Source organism: Amblyraja radiata, chromosome 1 (assembly GCF_010909765.2).
Source record: "Amblyraja radiata isolate CabotCenter1 chromosome 1, sAmbRad1.1.pri, whole genome shotgun sequence".
Lineage (NCBI taxonomy): Eukaryota > Metazoa > Chordata > Chondrichthyes > Rajiformes > Rajidae > Amblyraja > Amblyraja radiata.
In genome coordinates, this window is record NC_045956.1 from 81363826 (window position 1) to 81384916 (window position 21091).

Consider the following 21091-nt stretch of genomic DNA (forward strand, 5'->3'; position numbering starts at 1 on the left):
GGGCCGAAAGGCCTAATCCTGCACCTATTTTCTATGTTTCTACTCCAGCTTTTTGTGTTTGTCCTCAATTCTGCACATACAGTATATGCCGAACCCCTGGGAAAATTACATATTGCTTATTTAACTGTAGCTTTTTCTCACATGTTTACACAAGCCCCTCTTCCTCCACATTGATTGAGCCTCAGATGCTGTTCTGTGCTGGCACGCTGCATGAGGGTGAGCTCGCAGGAGGAGCTCACCCTCATGCAGCGTGCCCTATCGCTGACACAATTTTCAAAATAATTCAAATCACTCCTTTAAAAAAATAGCTTCCTTTGAAATTTCTCAGAAAACTACTCACGGACTCTTGCCTGAGTATATTTTATATTTGAAACTTTAAGCCATCTGCTGCTGAGATGGTCAATTTTAACCAAGCATATCCCACAGAGCTACTATGATTGATTGTTCCATGACATTAACAGACTCATTTTGATAAATCATTTTAACCAAACCAACAAGAATTAAGAGTTAAAGCGGAAATTACAATATTACTAAGCTCGTTTTTTTTTTTAAGACGTGACTTCATAGGAAGTGCCAGTGAAGTGTGCTGATGTGGATGTTGAGGAAGTGTATTTTTATTGAAACATTTGTAAGCTTGTTACTTTAGCTGCACCATAGTAAAGAGCACAATGACAGTGAAGGTTTCAAGATGCTTGTTAACTACTTGGCTTTGTATTGTTTCGGGTAAGTAATAGAGACCGCAAAGGATTGCATTAATGGGAGATATTCAAACTGGAAAAGAGTCAGAAGTAATATTATTCAACAGATTGTGTGTTTAATTGAACAGGGAGCATGACATAGGATGGCACAGTGGCGCAGTGGTAGAGTTGCTGCCTTACAGCACCTGGGACCCGGGTTCCATCGTGACTAAGGGTGCATGCCTATACGGAATTTGTATGTTCTCCCCATGATCTGCGTGGATTTTCCCCCACACTCCAAAGACGTACAGGTTTGTAGGCAAATTGGCTTGGTATAAATGTAAATTATCCCTAGGACAGGTAGGATAGTGTTTGTTTGCAGGGATCGCTGGTCGGCAGGTTAGTTAAGCCAGTAAATATCCTTTATAATGTTGGATTAGTGTATGCAGATGGTCGGAGGGGTGTCGGTGGACTGAGGGCCTGTTTCCGTGCCATATCCCTCTACAACTGATTCTCTCTCCAAAACAGATGTGGCCATTTTATAATAATAGTATAATTAATTTCTTCATCATTCACAATGCGAATACGCTTGATTTGGAGGTGGTAACAGTAAATTACCGTTGTATTTAAAATAGAACTGGTAAAACTGCCATTCTACAATTATTTATTTCAGTTTAACTTTAATGACAATGAATTAATATTTTTTATACTTCATATGTGGCATTCAGTCCTTGTCCTTATACTTCAATCCGAGATCAGGATTGAACTCGTCTCTCTCGTGCTATTAGTTGCACCACTGTGCCCTTATACTTCACAGTGGCTTCATTTTCTTGTTGAAGTGAAGGGCAACATAAGATAATGAGATTGGATTTCACTGGGATATATTATATATCAATAAAGCTATCTAAATTGTTGAACATGAAAATGCAACCCTGAAAAAGTATTTCAGTTGAATACTTTGTCTATATTTAGTATAATTTGAATATAAATGAGCAGATTTAGTATTTATGGACTGGCAGGCATTTGTTAAATATAGTTATTTAAAATGTAAGGAAATTATTTACATCTTATGGAGATGTGCTCTTGAGAAATCTAACTCCTATCTCTGGCTGACTCTTGCAGTTTCTATCCATCAAGCACAGCAAAACAAGGTGAAAGGTTCAGTTGGGAGAAGCGCAATGCTCCCATGTTATTCTCATTTCCTCGAAGAATATGAGACCAGCTTCAGATGGCTTAAGAATAATTCGTCATTAATGGCAGGAATCATTGGTAAATCTAAAATCAGTGTTCTGGATGAATCTTTCCGAAATAGGATTCAAATGCCAGCAAATTCTTCAACTGGGAATCTCTCACTCATGATCACCCATCTGAGGGTAGAAGATCTTGGGATGTACCAATGTGAAGCCAGTAGCAAGAACCAAAGCATCAGATATGAAGAGATTTTTCTTTATGTTACTGAAGGTAAGGTTACAATGATTCAAATTAAACCATTTAAAAAGTTTTCAATATACATTTTATTTTACTTAGCTGAAGCAAATGTATGAATGTAATAGAGATTTAACATTTCCCAGTGATTAAAGCAAAATTATTTCCTTACAAAATAATTTTAAATTATAAACTTTTGATGGGTGAGTTTTGCATCTCTTATGTTGTAATGCTGAATCGGCAACATTGTTGTAGATCATTTATGTGACGTCTTGATTAATCTTTGCGCCAATAATATTAAGGGGATGTGGTATACAATGAGAGAAATACTCCATTCAGAAAAATTGGAAAACAATTTTATACATGCAAGGAAAATGTGATAAAATTTATTTGGGAATTTGGTGATCTCATTTAGCCCCAGAAACAAAAAAACAAATTTAAAAAAAAATTACTGCTTTGTTTGTGGACAAGAACAAGAAGAAACATAGAGCTGTTTACGATCCATTGCTTGTGTTTCAATATTCCAATTAACGCCACATTTTGAAAAATAACCTTACCTCTTTCTACAGATGGCGTCTCAAAGCCCATCATTAGGCTTCTTCCAGGTCAAAACGTTACCGAACAAAGTACAGTAACACTGAAATGTGCAGTCACCAGTGGTTCTTTACCTATCACATATATGTGGTACAGAAAGACCAGCAAAACAGAAAAAGCCAAGAAAATAAACCATTATCTACAAACATTAGTGCTCAATCCCAGCAGGAAAGAAGATAATGGCCTATTCTTCTGTAAAGTCAGCAACAAATTCAGTACAGAGAAGAGCGGCCTGATGGAGATTCCACTTTCTGGTAACTGCCCTGCTATTGTTATTTGCTGACGTATCTTCTAGATAAATTCCACATAGAGTTATTTGGTTGGCATTCTTTCCACAGCTTCTGGCATACCTTCAATGGAAACCACTCTCACCGTTCCAAATGGCCACAGTGCATCCAGGATCCCATGGGTGATGATCAGCATCAGTTCAGCTTTGGTGTTATTCATTGTTGGAGTCATTTTGACAGCTATATGGATGGTTAAGAAAAGGTTGAAAGGTAACAATTGTTTTTGTCTTTTTTACAAGAATGTATCATTGGTTCAATTAATAAATGGTGCATATAATATTATCTCCTGTTTATACGTTATAGGTAACTATAACCTATGATTACCACAGAATATGTATTTTTATTGGAGATTGACAGATTCTTGATTAGTAAGATTGTCAAAGGTTATAGGTTGATGGCAATGGGGTTGAGAGGGAAAGATAAATCAGCCATGATTGAATGGCGGTGTAAACTCTTTGGGACGAATGGCCTACTTCTGCACCTTTGACATGAACTTATTATGAATGAAATTAACATGTCTAATTCAATTTGCCTTCAGAACAAAATTATTTCTGGATTAAGCATGTGATTTTCTGAGTATTTATTAATATTTGCCCAGCATGACTACACATAAAAAGTAATTAAATTCTGAAGAAACAAGATGCAGGAAATTCTTGGTAGCTCACGCAACATTATCAATATTTCAGGTTGTTCACCTATAATCAGAACTCCAGACAAATGGTCATCAACCTAAAACATTACTATAGCTTTTTCCGAAAGTTGCTGCCTGATCTACCAGCATCTTCTGTTTTTTTTTATTTAATTTACTGTAAAGCATTTGAGGATTGAAAGATGCCATATTTAGGCAATTTTAGTTAGGTTTAAAGACACAGCGCATAAACAGGCCCTTCAGCCCACTGAGTCCGTGCCGACCAGCGATCCCCGTACATTAGCATTATCTTACATACTAGGGACAAATCTGTGGAGTGTAGGAGGATACCAGAGCAACCCACGCAGTCATGGCAGTGTTTCCACTTTGAAAGAAATTACCCAAAATTCGGGAAATTCTGGTTGTCGTCGGGTAATTTTAGGGAAATGGAATAATTTTGGGAAATTTTCGCACCTGGCCCGCAAAGGGGTGTGAAGGTAATACACACAGCACTGCTGGTTTGGCGCTCAAAGGTTTAAACAATGCGCTGTCAGTTTAACGTGTGGGAATTTAAAAAAAGAGCTGTCAACTGCAGCGCCATGGGTGCTAAATACAGTGCTTCCGGCTGCAGCACTATGGCCTTTAAACATGGCCACAGGGCTATGGATCACAGACTGTTCGGGAATATTCTCGTATAACAATGAGTCTTTGGAATTCTCTTTCTCAGTGGAAGTTGAGCCTTTGATTATTTTTCAGGTAGTGGTAGAATTCTGGATAAGTCTTATGGTGGAAGGTTTCCAGTGTGTGGTGGGATTGCAGCAGGGCTGCCAACTCTCACGCTTTGAGCGTGACACTCACGCATTTCAGCCAATTCTCACGCCCTCACGCTGAAGACAGAATTCTCACGCTGTCTTCAGTCCCTGCACAGCAAAGATCATATAGCGGAGCTATAGGATCTTTGCTGCACAGTTTGTCTCTTTGCGTCACATGACAGCGATCTGCACGGATTGGGGAAGCGCGTCGGTCCCGGGCAGCGGATGTCAGCGCTTTTGTGCGCCGTCTGCGAGTGCTGCGCTTCCGGCTGCCGCGGCAACCTCGCTCACTCCCTCCCTCCTGCCCTTCAACTCACACGGCAGCGCCAACTCCGCCAATCCACGCTACACCGTGCCCGTCAGACTCCCCATTGGGCGGCCGGGGAAGGAGAGGGAGGGGAGAAAGAGAGAGAGAAAGAAAAAAAGGGAGGGATGGAGGTAAAGAGAGACTGGGGGAGGGAATGTAGTAAGGGATTGAAGGAAGGGAAGGAGAAAGGGGAGAAAGAGGAAGCGTGAGGAAAAAGAGGGAGGGTGAGGAAAGAGAGGGAGGGGAGGAAAGAGAGGGAGGGGGAAGAAAGAGGGAGTGATGGGGGGAAGGAAAGAGGGAGGAGGGAGGAAGGGGAAGAAAGAGGGAGGGAGGGGGAGGATGGAGGGGGGGAAGGAAAGGTGTGTGTGTGCCTGTTTTCCTGTGTGTGTCTCCTTGTGTGTGTGTGTGTGCCTCCCTGTGTGTGTCTCCCTGTGTGTGTGTGCGTGTCTCTGTGTGTCTCCCTGTGTGTCTCCCCGCGTGTGCGTGTGTCTCCCTGTGTGTGTGTGTGTGTGTGTGTATCCCTTTGTGTGTGTGTGTGTGTCCCTGTGTGTGTGTGTCTGAGTCTCCCTGTGTGTGTGTGTCTCCCCGTATGTGTGTCTGTCTGTCTCCCTGTGTGTGTGTCTGTCTCCCTGTGTGTGTGTGTGTGTCTGTCTCCCTGTGTGTGTGTGTCTTTCTCCCTGTGTGTGTGTGTGTGTGTCTGTCTCCCTGTGTGTGTGTGTGTCTGTCCCCCTGTGTGTGTGTTTTCCTTTGTGTATGTGTCTCCCTGTGCGTCTGTTGTCACATCCTGGCCTTAGACAGGGCTGCCAACTCTCACGCTTTGAGTGTGAGAGTCACGCATTTCAGCCAATTCTCACACTGATGTCAGAATTCTCACGCTGTCTTCAGTCCCTGCACAGTTTGTCTTTTTGCGCCATATCACAATGATCTGTGCAGTCTGGGGAAGCGGGTCAGTTGGCGGCTGTGAGTGACGTCGCATCTCTTCTCTTCTCTTCTTTCTTGGTTGGATGTGCAGCCGCCGACAACATGAAGCAGCCGGAGGTAAAACTAACCAGGTGAATCGGTTGTAAAACAGGGGAGGACCACAATGAGGCCAAGCATCTAGGACAGGGTTCGGCAACCTACGGCACGCGGGCTGAATCCGACCCGTAACCCGAAAAACCACGTTTTTTTTCAATTCGTTTTCGCAGGGTCGGGGCAGGCGAGCCGACCTGAGAACTGCAGCCAGTCCCTGGGACGCGAGCTGATCTGGGAATGGCAGCCAGTCCCTGGGCACGCAGAATGCCAACTTGATCATTATGGACAAATTGGGCCAGCCACGTACATGTTGTACAACTCTGACTCTATGAAGATCTGAATGGGCTTAGAATGACCATTTAAGCAAAATTGCCCCCACTTTCCCCATTTTGATTCTTGAGATTAATATCCCTTTGCTCTGTTAACAGCGTTAAAGTACTTATGAGGTCGAGTCAGAAAAGGGAACATGTTATTTATTTTTAGTTTGCTTGAATTTGTTAGTTGATTGTTTGTTGAGTGCCATAATTTCTGAAATGGTCTTAAAGTAACTTAACTGTTATAAAGCAGTAATAAGTGATTTTTGTCCAAACAATTGGAACTTGCATAAAATGTTTGCATTATTAGCAGGACTGCCAACTCTCATGCATTGAGCGTGAGACTCACGCATTTCACAAAATTCTCATGCTCTCACGCTGATCACAAAATTTCTCACGCTCAAATATCTGCGGGTGCTGAAAGTTCAAAATAAAGCAAAAATTGTTTTAGAGGTGAGTAAAAACCATGAGGGGAATATCAGGTGAATGCATAGACTTTTCCCCAGGATATGTGATTCAAGCACTAGAGGGGATTGGTTTAAAGCAGGGCTATCAAACTACCAGCACCAACCCACCTCCCCCTTCCTCCCTGAGGCACGGCACACACCTCTCACCCTCACCTCCGACGGCTCTATGTCCGTCGACCGCTCTGTCCACACCCCATGGTGTTTTAACCCTGGCCCGGAGCCAGGAGCGGACCGGTTGGTTCCGCCTCCGGAGCCTACTATGGGAGGGGGAATACCCACTCCCACACCCTCCCCCCCTCGGTCACTACGCTCCCTCACAATTTCTCACTCTCAACTCTCACCGAATGTTGGCAGCCCTGTTGCAGTTACATTGGGATTGGCTTTGATTTTACAGAATGGTGGGTGGGCTCAAGGAGGAGAGGGAGAGAGGGAGGGGTGCAGAGAGGGAGAACGGGAGGGGCGGAGGGAGGGAGAGGGGAGGGAGAAGGAGGGAGGGAGAGAGGGAGAGAAAAAAGGAAAGGGGAGAGAGGAAGAGAGAGAGGGAGGGATGGAAAGGGGGAGGGAGGGAGAGAAAGAGGGTGAGAGAGAGGGGGAGAGAGAGAGGGGGAGAGAGGGAAGAGGGAGGGAGCGAGGGAAGGAGAGGGAGGGAGGGTCGAAGACAGCGGGATTTAAATGAAGAGGGGCCCTGGGCTATTCCACTTGTGAGGCCCCTCCCAATCCCCCATCCCCACGACTAGAGAAAGATGGAAGAGTGTTTTAAACAATTTGAGTTAAGCCAAGGATGATGACGGATGTTTAAAATTGTGTTACACTTTTAGATCCTACTGTATGTTGTCATTAAACAGTTGGTTTTAAAATACATACTAAGATATGAAGAATCAAGACTACAATCATCAAATACACTAAGACTAAAAAAGTTTTTTTCTAGCCTTCCTCATTGCAAAATCATCCAGAAGTTCACCAAGATCTGTTTGTCTAAGTTTGTCACTCTCAATGCACAGAATGCTCAGTGCAGACAAACTCTTGAGACATTGTGGACCTTAATTCATTTTTAATTCTTTTGAGTCTTGAAAAAGACCTCTCTCCCGAGCAGCTAGTGACCATTAAGCTGCAGATTGCTTCCATATTAGGGAAGGCCATCTGAATTGTTTCCTTATATATAATTTGATAACGGTCTGTATGAATCAGAGAGTTCTCTTCTGTAGGCCTATGGCTTTGTCTCACGTACGAGTGAAAGTGCAAAAGTTCACCTGTAAGTTTCAGGTCAACATCTTCTGGCAATGCTTCCATCAACAGTTCAACTCCTTGCTGAATTTCTTGCTTAGATGCGGTCAGATTAGCAAGAAAGGAAAACATTTGTGCAACTTCACTGTACACAGTACCTCTTCTTCTTAAATTGGTTTCAAGTGCATCTAGTATAGGAATAAAGGATTTTATCCTAAACTTATCTCTTGAAGAGAGTTTATCTAAAGCATCAGGAACAGGTGCACTTCCATAATTTCCTTGCCATTTCCTTACTCTTTGTCTCCCTGTGACAGTTCTGTAGTTAACATCTGGTAAGGTGGCCTTTGCTTGTTGCTCAAGCTCATCAAAATCTTCTCTAATTTTGCTTACAAAATCCTTAAGTGAACTGTACAAACTTGCACGTACGCAATAACAGTTTTGATTTCTGAATGGCTTTGTTGACCTTGTGAAAATAACCTAGCACACAGGTCCAAAAATGCAGCATAAACACACATTCCAGTTCTTCCATTTTCTGCAAAAGATTGTTAGCTTGAAGCCTGGTATCGCCCTTCACATTAACATCAGAGTACAAATGACCGAGGGCATCAGTGATAGCTCTGTAACTTTCCAAAATAACTTCTGTGGCTTTTGCATGTGCCTTCCACCTAGTGTCTTCTTCTTGCGTATGGCGTGCACAGCCTAAAGGACAACTTGTTCTATTTGATCTTATTTGATTGTGCAAGCCAGGTTGATTGCATTCGTCGAAACAGGGTGGACCACGTGAAGGTTGCAATCTCCCACCCCCACATAGTGTCTGACAAATATTTAGGCACTTTTGACTGAGGTTGCAAAAATGATTTTAGAACTGCCCATCTCTTTGTGGAGGATGAAAAGAAGGTATAAATTTCATTGATAATTCCAAAACAGTTCACGGCATCGGCAGTAATCAACAGCCGAACGGCCCACGAAATTTAATGAGTGGATGGAATAAATCTTGCAAACTTGTTTTTTTCGATGATTTTTTGCTGCATACCCTTGTACCTACCAGCCATGTTGACAGCATTGTCATAAGACTGCCCTCGGCATTTTCTAAAGTCAATTTCAAGCTCAGTAGTGAGATAGTTAAACACTAAATCAGCCATGCTTTTTCCTTAGTGGTCTTTTATCTCAAGGAAAACTTTTTTTTTCTGTATAATATTTGGGAAATATTTCTTAAAGAATTGTTCCTTATTGACAATTATATTGCAAAATCTGAATCAAATCTGCTTCCAAAAACTGTTTACAAAACGAGTATGCTTTTTCCTATCGTTATGCTACAAATAATCTTAGTTTTATTACTAACATGACAGTGGCAGCCACAGTACTACACAGTAGGTTTCTAGCAACGATTATCAGCTCTACCCATAGCATTGCTCCTTGCCAACTTCCTAATTCAAATATCTTTGCACTTTCCTACTTACCCCTGAGTTTTGACTTTTGAAGCCTGCAAGTATCCAAAGATGTTCCCTGCACCCGCCATCGCTGCTTACTGGAGCATGTGTAAAAGTTTGCCGGACCCCAGTGTCACCAGATTGACACCGATGTGCAGCCGAACATGGCCGATGAGATAAGGGGCAGGAAAGCTGCGCTTTTATTTATTTATTTATTGCCAGCGCTAGTGTCGAGTTATCGGCTTAAAACAGTACTATTCTGAAATGGAGGGCAAGGAAAATTACTGAAGGGTTGTTTAGAGACTACAGTGCGTTGTGACAGCACATGTAAGAAAGTCCTATGACAGTGTCAATACACCTTGGCCAGAGGCCCCCTAGATTTTGAGGCCCTAGGCTTCAGCCTGCTAAACCATTAGGTAAATCCTGGACTGGCCGAAGAGAGGGATGGAGGGGGGGGGGGTGGGGGGGAGGTGGAGGGCTGGAGGGAAGGAGGGAGGGAGAGTGGGAGGGAGAGAGAGCAGAAACTGAGACACGAGAGCAGGTTGAAAAAACGAAGATAACGAAAGCAGTTGGAGGCAACAAAACCTGCCTTGCATAACACTGTGCAAGTGAGTAACAGAAGCTGGCAGATATAGTGTAGTTACTTAGATCTATTTTGCCTTGGTCTTCTTTGTGTTGTTAATGTGTGCCCGCAAAAAAACCCAACAACAAATAGCATGCAGGAAGCATTTTTGAAAATTCCAGGAAATTTGGGATTCTATTTAAGGATTTTTTTGAGGTGTGGAAGCATTGGGTCATGGGGAGAACATACAAACTCCATACAGACAGCACCCATCGACAGGATTGAACCTGGGGCTCTGGCACTGCAAAATAACAACTCTACCGCGGTGCCACTATGCCGCCCGTAAATTCTGATTGTATTGTATCCAGAGGAGAAAAGGTTCTTATTTTGATTAACTCGATCAGTATACATGTGTGTTTATGGATTTTTTTTCACATACAAAAGTGATTTGTGAAATCCAAAAGTGTGAATTCCCATTACCAGAACTGCTGATATGTGGCGGGTTTCACTGTATCTGGCTTTCCCCACATTGATTCTGTCTGAAATGATCAAAGTGGTATGTATTTATCTTAATTATATAAAACAAAATCTCACTTTACTATAGGAAGGAAACAGCCACGTTCAATTCAGCTTCAGAGATTTCATAAAGATGTCGCTGTGCAAACCAAAGAAGAGGTAAATCCTTATCCATAATTTTATCCTTTTAAAAATTGTATTGAAGGTGCTACGGAATGGTATGTTGCCCATTAGACATTACTTTATTTATTTCACGTTCACAAGTTATAAGAGCAGAATTAGGCCATTCGGCTCATCAAGTCTACTCCGCCATTCAATCATGGCTGATCTCTGCCTCCTAATCCCATTTTCCTGCTTTCTCCCCATAACCCTTGACACCCATTCTAATCAAGAATTTGTCTATATCTGCCTTAAAAATATCCATTGACACCCTCCACAGCTCTCTGTGGCAATGAGTTCCACAGATTATTTACACTATGACTAAAGTAGTTCCTCCTTTCTAAAATAGTGCCCTTTAATTCTGAGGCTACGACCTCTGATCCAACACTCTCCCACCAGTGGAAACATCTAATCCACATCCACTTTATCTATGCCTTTCATTATTCTGTAAGTTTCAATGAGGACCCCCTCAACCTTCTAAACGTGATGGGCTAAATGGCCTAATTCTGCTCCTGTGTCTTATGGCTATGGTTGACTAAGCCCCAAAACTGCGCACAATGTCAATGAGCATTTTTGTGGGATGAGTTATGGTGCGGATCAGGGTCATGCTTAACTTGCACATTTCGATAACAGCTGTCAGAATCAAACTGATATTAGTTCAGATTAATTTATTATCAGTTAATATGCAACACTAATTCAATACCAGTGCTGCTAATTTGGAGTTTAATGTTCCAGATAATTATGCATGATTGAACATGCTTAGCAGAAATAAACACTCCTTTCTCACTCCACCCCCTATCCTCACAATGTTGTCCAACCATCTCAAACCATAATCCTTCTGCCTGGACCAACAAAGGATTAAGGTCATGCTCAAAAATCTGCCTAAACTGCAGCCACTCAACACCAATCCCTAATTTAAGAGGTGGGGGTATGGCTGAGCAAATTTTGCAACCTTTGCTGAAGCACCCAGCAACTGCAGTTCGTAATAATGCTGATTAAGAAACAGCAGAGCTGATATGGTGTCTGCATTGGAAATATAGTCAATGGTTAACCCCATATCACAATAGCACTCCCATTTTCAGGACTTTTGAATTTCACATGCGCTTCCCAATCACCACTCCTGAACTGTGTTCACTTATTACCTACGACATTGAAGCAGAATTAGGCCATTCAGTCTATCCTGCATTCCATCATGGCTGATCCATTTTTCCTTCTCAACCTCATTCTCCTGCCTTCTACGTGTAACCTTTGACGCCCTTCCAAATCAAAAGCCAATCATTCTCCGAGAACTCAGAGAATCACCTCTGCAAGAACTTGTTCAATGTTTCAATACCTGATATCATTTTAATATCTGTTGATTAATTTTACTGATTTCTGAATGATGAGTATTATGAATAATATTAGCAATTTCTCATTTATAGGATCTGGAACATGGAAATTACTGGAGCAAAAATATTGATGCCACCTATGCCACCATTGATCATACTAGGCGACTACCTAAACCACCAGCCAATCCAAGAAACACATCCATGCAGTTTACAGAAACTCCCTCAATGAGACATCAACCATATACAAATTTCCATGTGACATATTGAATATGAGTGAACATAATTTGTGAAGTGCAAGAAACATTTAAAACATCCTGGGAAGTGGAACTGTTCAGTCATTTTACTGTTACATTGTTAATAATGACTAAATACAAAAGCATTCAGTATGAAACAATTCAAGTTGTGTTGAATAATTTCAGGAAAAAATATTGACATGATGTAAAGGCTAAGTGAAACACTATATTAAAAAAAGAATATTAATCTAAATCCCATGACATCACAATATAGGGCGACACAGTGGTAGAATTGATGCCTTACAGCGTCAGAGACCCAGGTTCGACCCTGACTATGGATGCTGTCTGTATGGAGTTTGCACGTTTTCCCTGTGACTGGGTGGGTTTTCTCAGGATGCTACGGTTTCCTCCCACACTCCAAAGATGTACACGTTTGTAGATTAATTGGCTTTGGTAAAATTGTAATAATTGTCCATAGTGTGTAGGAGTATTAGTGTATGGGGTGATCGAAGGTCAGTACAGACTTGGTGGGCCAAAGGGTCGGTTCCTGCGCTGTATCTCTCAAGTCTAAAGTAAAGTAAATATAAGTGCTGTCTAGAAATTTAATGTGTTTACAAGATTTGCAACTTTAAAGGGACATCATAAAGGCAGGTGCTGGCCCCTCATGCCTGCCCAGAATTTAATGAAAGCTCAGCTAATTGTTACCTGAATGCCACTTCACTGTACTAACTTCATAATACTTGAATCCTTTATTTAACAACCCGTCTTGATATAGTCAGCAATTGAAACTACACTCCCCATATGGATAGAAAATCCCAAAGATAACTATTCTATGAGTTAAGGAAAATGTTTTCTCATCTAATCCTAAATAGGATTTCTCAAACCTAACCAGCTGATCCCATATTTAGAGCGACTTCTGGTCCTTGACAACCCAGTCAGGGAAAATATCATCCCTGCAACCACCTTATCAAACCCTGTAAGAATTCCACTAACTTCCATCCGGCACTCAAATACACCTGGACCATTTCCGACATCTCCCTACCGTTTCTAGACCTCACTATCTCCATCGCAGGTGACAGACTACTGACCGACATCTACTATTAACCCACTTACTCCCATGGCTATCTGGCCTACACTTCTTCCCACCCTGCTTCCTGTAAGGACTCCATCCCCTACTCCCTCCGTCTATGCTGTATCTGCACCCAGGATGAGGTGTTCCAAACCAGGGCATCGGAGATGTCCTCATTCTTTAGGGAACGGGGGTTCCCCTCTTCTACTATAGATGAGGCTCACCAGGGTTACTTCTCACCAGGGTCACTTCTATACCCCGTAACTCTGCTCTCACTCCCCTTCCCCGCACTCATAACAAGGGCAGTCCCCCTTGTCCTCATATTCCACCCTACCAGCCGTCTCTGACATTTTCGCCACCTCCATCAGGATCCCACCACTGGCCAAATCTTCCCATCTCCTCCCCTTTCGGCTTTCCGCAGAGACCGCTCCCTCCGTAACTCCCTGGTCAATTCGTCCCTTCCAACCCAAACCACCCCCTCTCCTGGCACTTTCCCTTGCAACGGCAGGAAATGCTACACTTGTCATTTTACCTCCCCCATTGACTCCATCCAAGCAGTCTTTCCAGGTGCAGCAGAGGTTCACCTGCACCTCCTCCAACCTCATCTATTGCATCCGCTGCTCTACATCGGTGAGACCAAGCGTAGGCTTGGCGATCTCTTCGCCCAACACCTCCGATCGTTTCGCAATAACCAACCTGATCTCCCGGTGGCTCAGCACTTCAACTCCCCCTCCCATTCCGAATCCGACCTTTTTGTCCTTGGCCTGCTCCATGGCTAGAGTGAGGCCCACCGTAAATTGGAGGAGCAGCACCTCATATTTCGCATGGGTAGTTTGCACCCTAGTGGTATGAACATTGATTTCTCCAATTTCAGGTAGTCCCAGCTCTCCCACAGCCCACTGTCTCCGCCTCTTCCTTCTTCCTGGCCCCCCCATCCCCACATCAGTCTGAAGAAGGGTCTTGACCCGAAACGTCGCCTATTTCCTTCGCTCTATAGATGTTGCCTCACCCGCTGAGTTACAATATCTACCTTATGTTTCAATATCACTTCCCATTTTTCTAAAGTTTAGAGTGCCTCCTCATAAGAAAATTTCCCCATACCAAGAATGCATTGGTGTCATCTAGTGAGCCTTCATTGCATTTCTTTTATCAGAAGTATATCCTTCCTTTGGAAGGGAAATCATGCCTACATTATATACTTTGGGTGCAGTCTGTCAGGGCCCTATATAATATCATACCTTTACTCATGCTCTTGTTTCTGTGCAACATCACTCTGGTTTCACAACATTCCACCGTCCTCCATCTGCCAATCCATCAATCTTCACCAAGTCTATTCCCATATACTGATTGTTTTTAGCATAATTTACATATAATTACGTTAAAATCTATTATGGATTCCATTTAAACTGCGCATAAGCTTTTAACAAATTGAGATTTCGTGCAATTCATCAGCATCTAACTCTGCCAAAGAGCTACATAATTTTCTACCAGTGCAGTTACTTTCACTTCAGCATTTCCCTGCATGTTCCAATTTACTGATGAAATCAAAATAGATCAGGTGAAGATCCAGATTCCAGCCATTCAACTATACTCTACCTCACGGGTGTAGTGTTTTCAGTTTTATTAAGCTAAATAAATCTGAGAATACTCAATTCAGAAACAATTCTCAATAAGGTTGATGCTTGAAATTAGACTGTTGAAAATGTTTAGGTCAATAAGAAGACCATGAAGTCAACCATACATTGACCTTATTGTTTGTTCCTCGAATGTCTGCCATGTATTGCACTTTGTAGAGCAACACATTGAAGCAATGGTTATTATTTTTTGGGTGGAAGGACAAGCAAGAGCAGGAAAAGAGATGAAATGTTATTGTTGATTTCCAAGGACAGCAGAATTGGAAAGGCATGGATAGACAAGAAAATTGACAATTTTAATCCTTGAAATTAAGTTTTCAGGTTGAAGCAGAGAAAGCAATTAAGATTCCCGAGCCTGATCAATCAACAATAATGGTGTCTAAAACAACCATTTAGACCTTTGCGGACAAATGCAAAGCTACCTTTTACCAACAAAAATGACCTAGTTAAGTTCAAAGTTGTACCTCTTTCATCCAGGGAAAAGACAAAATGACACCTTTAATTTTTGATTCTATTTGACTCTTGACAGATTTTCATCATTTATAAAGTGAATGTTAATAAGAGATTTGCCAGGCAAGACTTAAAATAAGTTTGGTACCTTCAATGGGAATTTCCTAACCAACTCATTAGCATTACCTTTATTCCTTTAAATGAGAAAGTTCTCTAATCCCACACAAAGGTAATTGCCATTAACATTTAAAATTAAAAATTAAGTTAAAATTAGATTAAAATTATACTTTTAGATTGTTGTAAATTGTAGATTAAACACTTAACATATTTGTTTTTCATTGGCCTGATCCAATGAGTTTTGTGAATGTTAATTTTATCTGCAAACATTTGATTTTTCATCAAGCACCACAGGATACATTTCATATTTGGAAATATTTTAAAAGCACAAAATATAATTGTAGTAAACAATTTTAATTTATAAAAATGTAGAAAATTATAAAATACTATTTTTTGGACAGAAGCAAATTTTTTAATTTTAAATTTAATTTTAAAGCCCGACTTTAATTTTTCATTGAGGAAACTATCAAGCTTGGAGTAACCATGAAATCCTAGCTCCAAATCAGCCAGCTCATCGTCTGCAGCATGATGGTCAGAACATGCAGCCAATAACTTGAAACTATTATGAAAGTTTCATGGAAGCATTATGAGTTTATGATTTCAAAATTTGATCTTCATTACAATCTTCACCTAAGTTACCTAATGTTTATTGAGATTATCTTTGTCATCAAATGATTGCAGGTGTATCTACATGATAAAGCACCATATGAGCACATATGTTTTATTATAAACCAGCTGAACATGCTCAGTAGTCGTGTATGAGTACAAAATAGTTCGTTACTCACTCCAAGAATATAACACATGGAACATCAAGGAATGTACAATGTACAAAATTATACTGTGAATGGCTGCATCCCTCAGTTGCTTACTTTCAGCAAACAATTTTATTAAATAGGATTTGGTAAAAATAAAATACATTCATAGAATGAAAAACCTTTGTACTTAAAATTGCAAGATACAACAGGTAAAAGCACAACATGTTTGCATTTATCATATACAACACAAAAGTACAGTAAAAAGACAGTATTAACCTATCAATACTGACTTCATTTCCCTTAGATTACTACAACAAATATAATTTATAATATAAAATGTACACAACTAATTTTGTTGAGTTAAAGTGGCAACTTCGAACATTCTGAGTTATCGCCTCGTTCGTTTTGGTGGCACTTCTGTTTTTTGCTTTCTTTTGCGTTCTGGACTTGCTTCTCTTTTACGTCCTTGTTTAATCACAGGTGATGGTTGATTTCGTGATCTGTTGAATGACAAAATTTTATAACATACTGTAGACACTACAGATTTAAAAAAAATTATTTAAAACATTTTTTTTTTAGAAGTACAGTAAGTTACAGTACAGGCCACATATATCTTATTACATTTATTGTACCCCTTCATTTTTTAAGCTTTAAGAAAAGATAGAAATAACGATTTAAGATCTGTATTTTTCATTTTGGAATTTATTCCCAATAAGAGCTCTTCCAACTTCAGTTCAACATTTCCTCAATGGCTTTGCATCCAAATATTTTACAGGATACATTTTTGATTTAGCCTATTTGAAACGCCTCTCATTAATAAAAAGTAGGAACAAGGGAAATGAAGATGCTGGTTCACAGAAAAGGATACTAAGTGCTGGAGTAACTTAGCAGCATCTATGGAGAACATGGATTGGTGATGTTTCAAACTGACTGTGTTAGGGGTTGGGGGGGAAGAAGGCCAGACGAGACCAGATGCAGGATAAATCAGACAGGTAACAGGTGAACACAGGTGAGAGGGATTTATGATTGGTAGAAGGTTGGAACAATGGCTGGAGGTTACAACAGAAGGTGTGGGAAGAACAGATTGAAAAGTTGCAAATTGTGAAAACAGAGGAAGGAATGTCAGGGGAGGGGGAAGGAGATAAATAGGTCTGAATCCATGTGTTAAAATTCCTGCTTCTAATTTACAATGAAAACATTTCAGGACCTCCCTTTGGCTTTACATTGGAGATGCAGGCCATGTCCTGCAGGTACAATCTTTATTATTTCTTCACCTACCATAACTCAATGACTTGTTAATTCTAGCAGAATTACTGTGCAATGTTACTGCAATTTCCAATCCAAAGTTATTGATGCCAGTGACAGTCAAAATAAAATATAAATGTACACTGTAATTAGAGCAGACTGCACATTACCAGAAAGCCTTGGGGATATGTAAAGAAACGAGGGTAAACCTTTGTTAATAGTGCAATTTGGAAATGTTTTAACTTAAATTTCATACTCAATTTATTTTGACATGCAAAATAAACTGTAATTCCACCACTGCCACCATGTTATGTTTTGTGTTGCTTTGAGGGCTATCTTCAAGATAAAGAACGGAGACAGCACTATGTGTCGTAGTTTTCTTTTACTACTACTGGGTTCTACAGGCTTCTCATTCTGCAACTGCTCGTGCTAACTAGATCACATGACTTTACTAAGTCATGCACCTAATTTGCATGTTAAAACCCAGTTTCAATTGTAACAATATATCAACAATACGTACAAAACTGTATACAAAAAAGAATATCACTGTACCTCAGTACATTTGACAATAAAGTACCATTGAACCATTTAGTTTGGACCTTAGGGGATTTATAGGACGATCTTACCTTGTCACTGATACTGTTGCTGAAGATTTTCCTGCCTTTGAATCTGGTGTTAGTTTCTCTTTTGCCAAAGTCGATGAACGTCGTTCTCGTTCAGGTACTGACAAATGCTCTTGATTACTTACTTTCTTTGCTGCACGAGTGTTTGGTTTATTCTGGCTACTCGCATCATTTGTCTGGTTTCTTAAAAAGGAAATCAGAGCTATGTATTAAGCATTCACAGCAAAGTTACCCTATGAAGTTAAGACTGTATAGGTCCAGTGTGGAAATGATCTGATTGATGATTTTTCTTTATAAGGTGTTAAAATAATTCACTTCTGCAATTCCAAGGAACTCTGAATTTATCTGATGATCATTTATGCACTATCCTGATGGTGAGCTTACATACTGATGCAAAAATAGTACAATGCGTTCTCAATGAATTGCAAATGATCTAAGACAAAATATAGGTACTACAGAATTAGATGTTAGTTCTGCACATTCGAGGTTTTGTGTGCAAATTGACCTGCAGCTTTTAGCTATATGAAAGAGAAACATACTTTACTCAAATGAAACCAGCATAAATAGATTAATTGATCAATTAATACTTTTTTTTACTTGCTAATGCAATATTAGATGCAGAAAGAGTTGGCCTTCTCCCAAAGGGTGAATACAGATTTTCTATAATAGGGCAAATGTAATTTAAAAAAAAGGTCTTACTCCATTCATTGAATTACCTCCCATTGGTTTGATATAATGACAATGGGCTTTTTCATGCTACATCTCTTTAGATGAAAATAATTATTGCAATTACACAATTAACAATACAAGTACCAACTTGAACAGTTCAATAAATCATGGTAAATTACAAATATGTCAATGGAGGGAGGGATTTATTCAATCTGTCTAAACTGAAGGCAAATCTAATAACTAGATCAGAAAACTACCTTGCTTTTTCTTCAACCTTTGATGTAATTTTGCCTCGAGATTGTGTTGCTTTGTCCTCATCTTGTACTTGAACTAATACAGCTTCAACAGGTTCATCCGCTGCAGATTCTGCCTCTGATGCATAAAAAAAAAAATACAGCAAGAAAAAATCCAGGTAACTAAAGGCTTAAATTCCTCCAAGATGTTTGTAATGCAGAAAAGGCCTCATGTTTGCTCGCCATAACTCAAAAATGAAAAGCTGAGATTACAGTTTAATATACCTGATTGAAGTAGTCTCCTTTTAGGAGGATTTTCTACTGGAGTGTATGGACGCTTGGGTTTCCTTTCTCTTTTAGTGGAACTTTGCTCTTCAGCATCTTTGACAGATTCCCCAGTCTATTTTGGAAGGAAAGGCTGCATTAATAGTTTGCATACAATTCCTTTTAAAAACAAGTTACATCTGAGTATAAATGCCACTGAATCACCATTTTGGTCCTTAAACAGGTTTCACCTGCTAAGATATCTATGGAATCAATGAATTTTTATGAAAGGTTCAGTCATTACAATGCAGTAATCTGTCTGTAAACTATTCACAACTTTACAAGTAATTGATTGCACAATGCACCAATGTTTTATATGTAAAAAGCATTGCATAGAAACATAGAAAATAGGTGTAGGAGTAGGCCATTCGGTCCTTCGAGCCTGCACCGCCATTCAATATGATCATGGCTGATCATCCAACTCAGTATCCTGTACCTGCCTTCTCTCCATACCCCCTGATCCCTTTAGCCACATGGGCCACATCTAACTCCCTAAATTACCTAAATGCATATTTAATATTAAGAAGCAATTGCCAGAACACAAAGTTAAGAAACAATGGAAATAAAGTGATTTGCATTACTCAATGATTCTGAGCTAAATCTTTTTTAAGTTTGGGTGAGCTAAATTTAACAGTAAGTTGGGACAATAATTTGTTCCTGAGAGCGAGCGAAGGCATAGATCCATTTGGAACTGACATTACCAAAGCACAAATGAATGAAACATTACAGTTATTTAACAATCAAAACTTGGGGCAGATTCTGAAGAAGTCTACAAGATATCACTGTGCATACATGAAGTCTGAAACTGAATAGCATGGATGGCTTCGACTGTTGAAGTTAAGAGCAGTGTAAAACTGAAGGTTGATTTAGAAGAGTCTTTGGATTGTCAACGCATATACAGAGCTGAATGGGGTTGAAGAGGAGAGGATGTCAAGGTAATACCTGGATCAGTAAATATGAACATGAATACCAAAACTGTGGGGACAACAGGGAGACTGAAAGCAAATGGCACAAACAGAACAGGTTTGGAAATGGAAGGAACATTTATGAATGAGCTGTAAGCTAATTGTAGATTGGTTACTTCACACTAACCAATGTAGTGCTTTATTATTACATTAGGCTCCATCTACTACACTGAACATGATGCCAATTTGAAAAAAAGTATTAGACTGTGCTAAAGACATCCATCTGCGCTGACAACAACCTGGCCCTTAACTCCAAGAAGACCAAGGAGCTCATTGTAGACTTCAGGAAGTCCAGGGGCGGCACGCACACCCCCATCCACATTAACGGGACGGAGGTGGAACGTGTTTCTAGCTTCAGGTTCCTGGGAGTCAGCATCTCCGATGACCTCTCTTGGACCCACAATACCTCAACTCTGATCAAGAAGGCTCACCAGCGTCTCTTCTTCCTGAGGAGACTGAAGAAGGTCCATCTGTCTCCTCAGATCCTGGTGAACTTCTACCGCTGCACCATCGAGAGCATCCTTACCAACTGCATCACAGTATGGTATGGCAACTGCTCTGTCTCCGACCTGAAGGCATTGCAGAGGGTGGTGAAAATTGCCCAACGCATCACCGGTTCCTCGCTCCCCTCCATTGAGTCTGTCCAAAGCAAGCGTTGTCTGCGGAGGGCGCTCAGCATCGCCAAGGACTGCTCTCACCCCAACCATGGACTGTTTACCCTCCTACCATCCGGGAGGCGCTACAGGTCTCTCCGTTGCCGAACCAGCAGGTCCAGGAACAGCTTCTTCCCGGCGGCTGTCACTCTACTCAACAACGTACCTCGGTGACTGCCAATCACCCCCCCACCCCCCGGACACTTATTATCACTTATTATTATTTATTCAAATCATTTGCTATGTCGCTCTTCCAGGGAGATGCTAAATGCATTTCGTTGTCTCTGTACTGTACACTGACAATGACAATTAAAATTGAATCTGAATCTGAATCTTAAGCTCAACCCTCTAAAATGCAACTTTCTTGTCACAGAGGT

General features: G+C 40.7%; 2 protein-coding genes across 4 annotated transcripts in view; one reads left to right on the forward strand and one right to left on the reverse strand.

Annotated features, from left to right (window-relative positions):
• The first annotated feature begins 417 nt into the window (after positions 1-417).
• LOC116976096 (V-set and immunoglobulin domain-containing protein 4-like) lies at positions 418-12138 on the forward strand. 3 transcript variants are annotated; one of them, XM_033025644.1, is made up of 6 exons: positions 418-723; positions 1800-2138; positions 2672-2950; positions 3035-3193; positions 10346-10416; positions 11838-12138. In XM_033025644.1, the coding sequence occupies exons 1-6, from the start codon at positions 669-671 to the stop codon at positions 12009-12011; spliced, it is 1077 nt and encodes a 358-aa protein (XP_032881535.1). In that variant the 5' UTR covers positions 418-668; the 3' UTR covers positions 12012-12138. The 3 variants fall into 3 exon arrangements, with proteins under 3 accessions (XP_032881535.1, XP_032881552.1, XP_032881545.1); XM_033025661.1 differs by having other exon boundaries at positions 1990-2138; XM_033025654.1 differs by lacking the exon at positions 3035-3193.
• A 3804-nt stretch (positions 12139-15942) lies between these two features.
• bod1l1 (biorientation of chromosomes in cell division 1 like 1) overlaps positions 15943-21091 on the reverse strand; it is a 63589-nt gene continuing 58440 nt past the window's right edge. Inside the window, exons 12-15 of the mRNA XM_033025676.1 lie at positions 19058-19172; positions 18797-18911; positions 17874-18053; positions 15943-16502 (exon numbers count right to left, since the gene is read on the reverse strand). Coding sequence (XP_032881567.1) covers positions 16391-16502; positions 17874-18053; positions 18797-18911; positions 19058-19172 — 522 coding nt within the window. The 3' untranslated portion in view covers positions 15943-16390. The remainder of the gene's footprint in view (positions 16503-17873; positions 18054-18796; positions 18912-19057; positions 19173-21091) is intronic.

Bases quoted from the DNA above. Each gene is read 5' to 3' on its own strand.
- LOC116976096 (XM_033025644.1), top strand. From the start codon at position 669: ATGACAGTGAAGGTTTCAAGATGCTTGTTAACTACTTGGCTTTGTATT. The intron at 724-1,799 runs GTAAGTAATAGA...TGACTCTTGCAG, and splicing joins TTGGCTTTGTATTGTTTCGG to TTTCTATCCATCAAGCACAG. The intron at 3,194-10,345 runs GTAACAATTGTT...ACTTTACTATAG, and splicing joins GGTTAAGAAAAGGTTGAAAG to GAAGGAAACAGCCACGTTCA.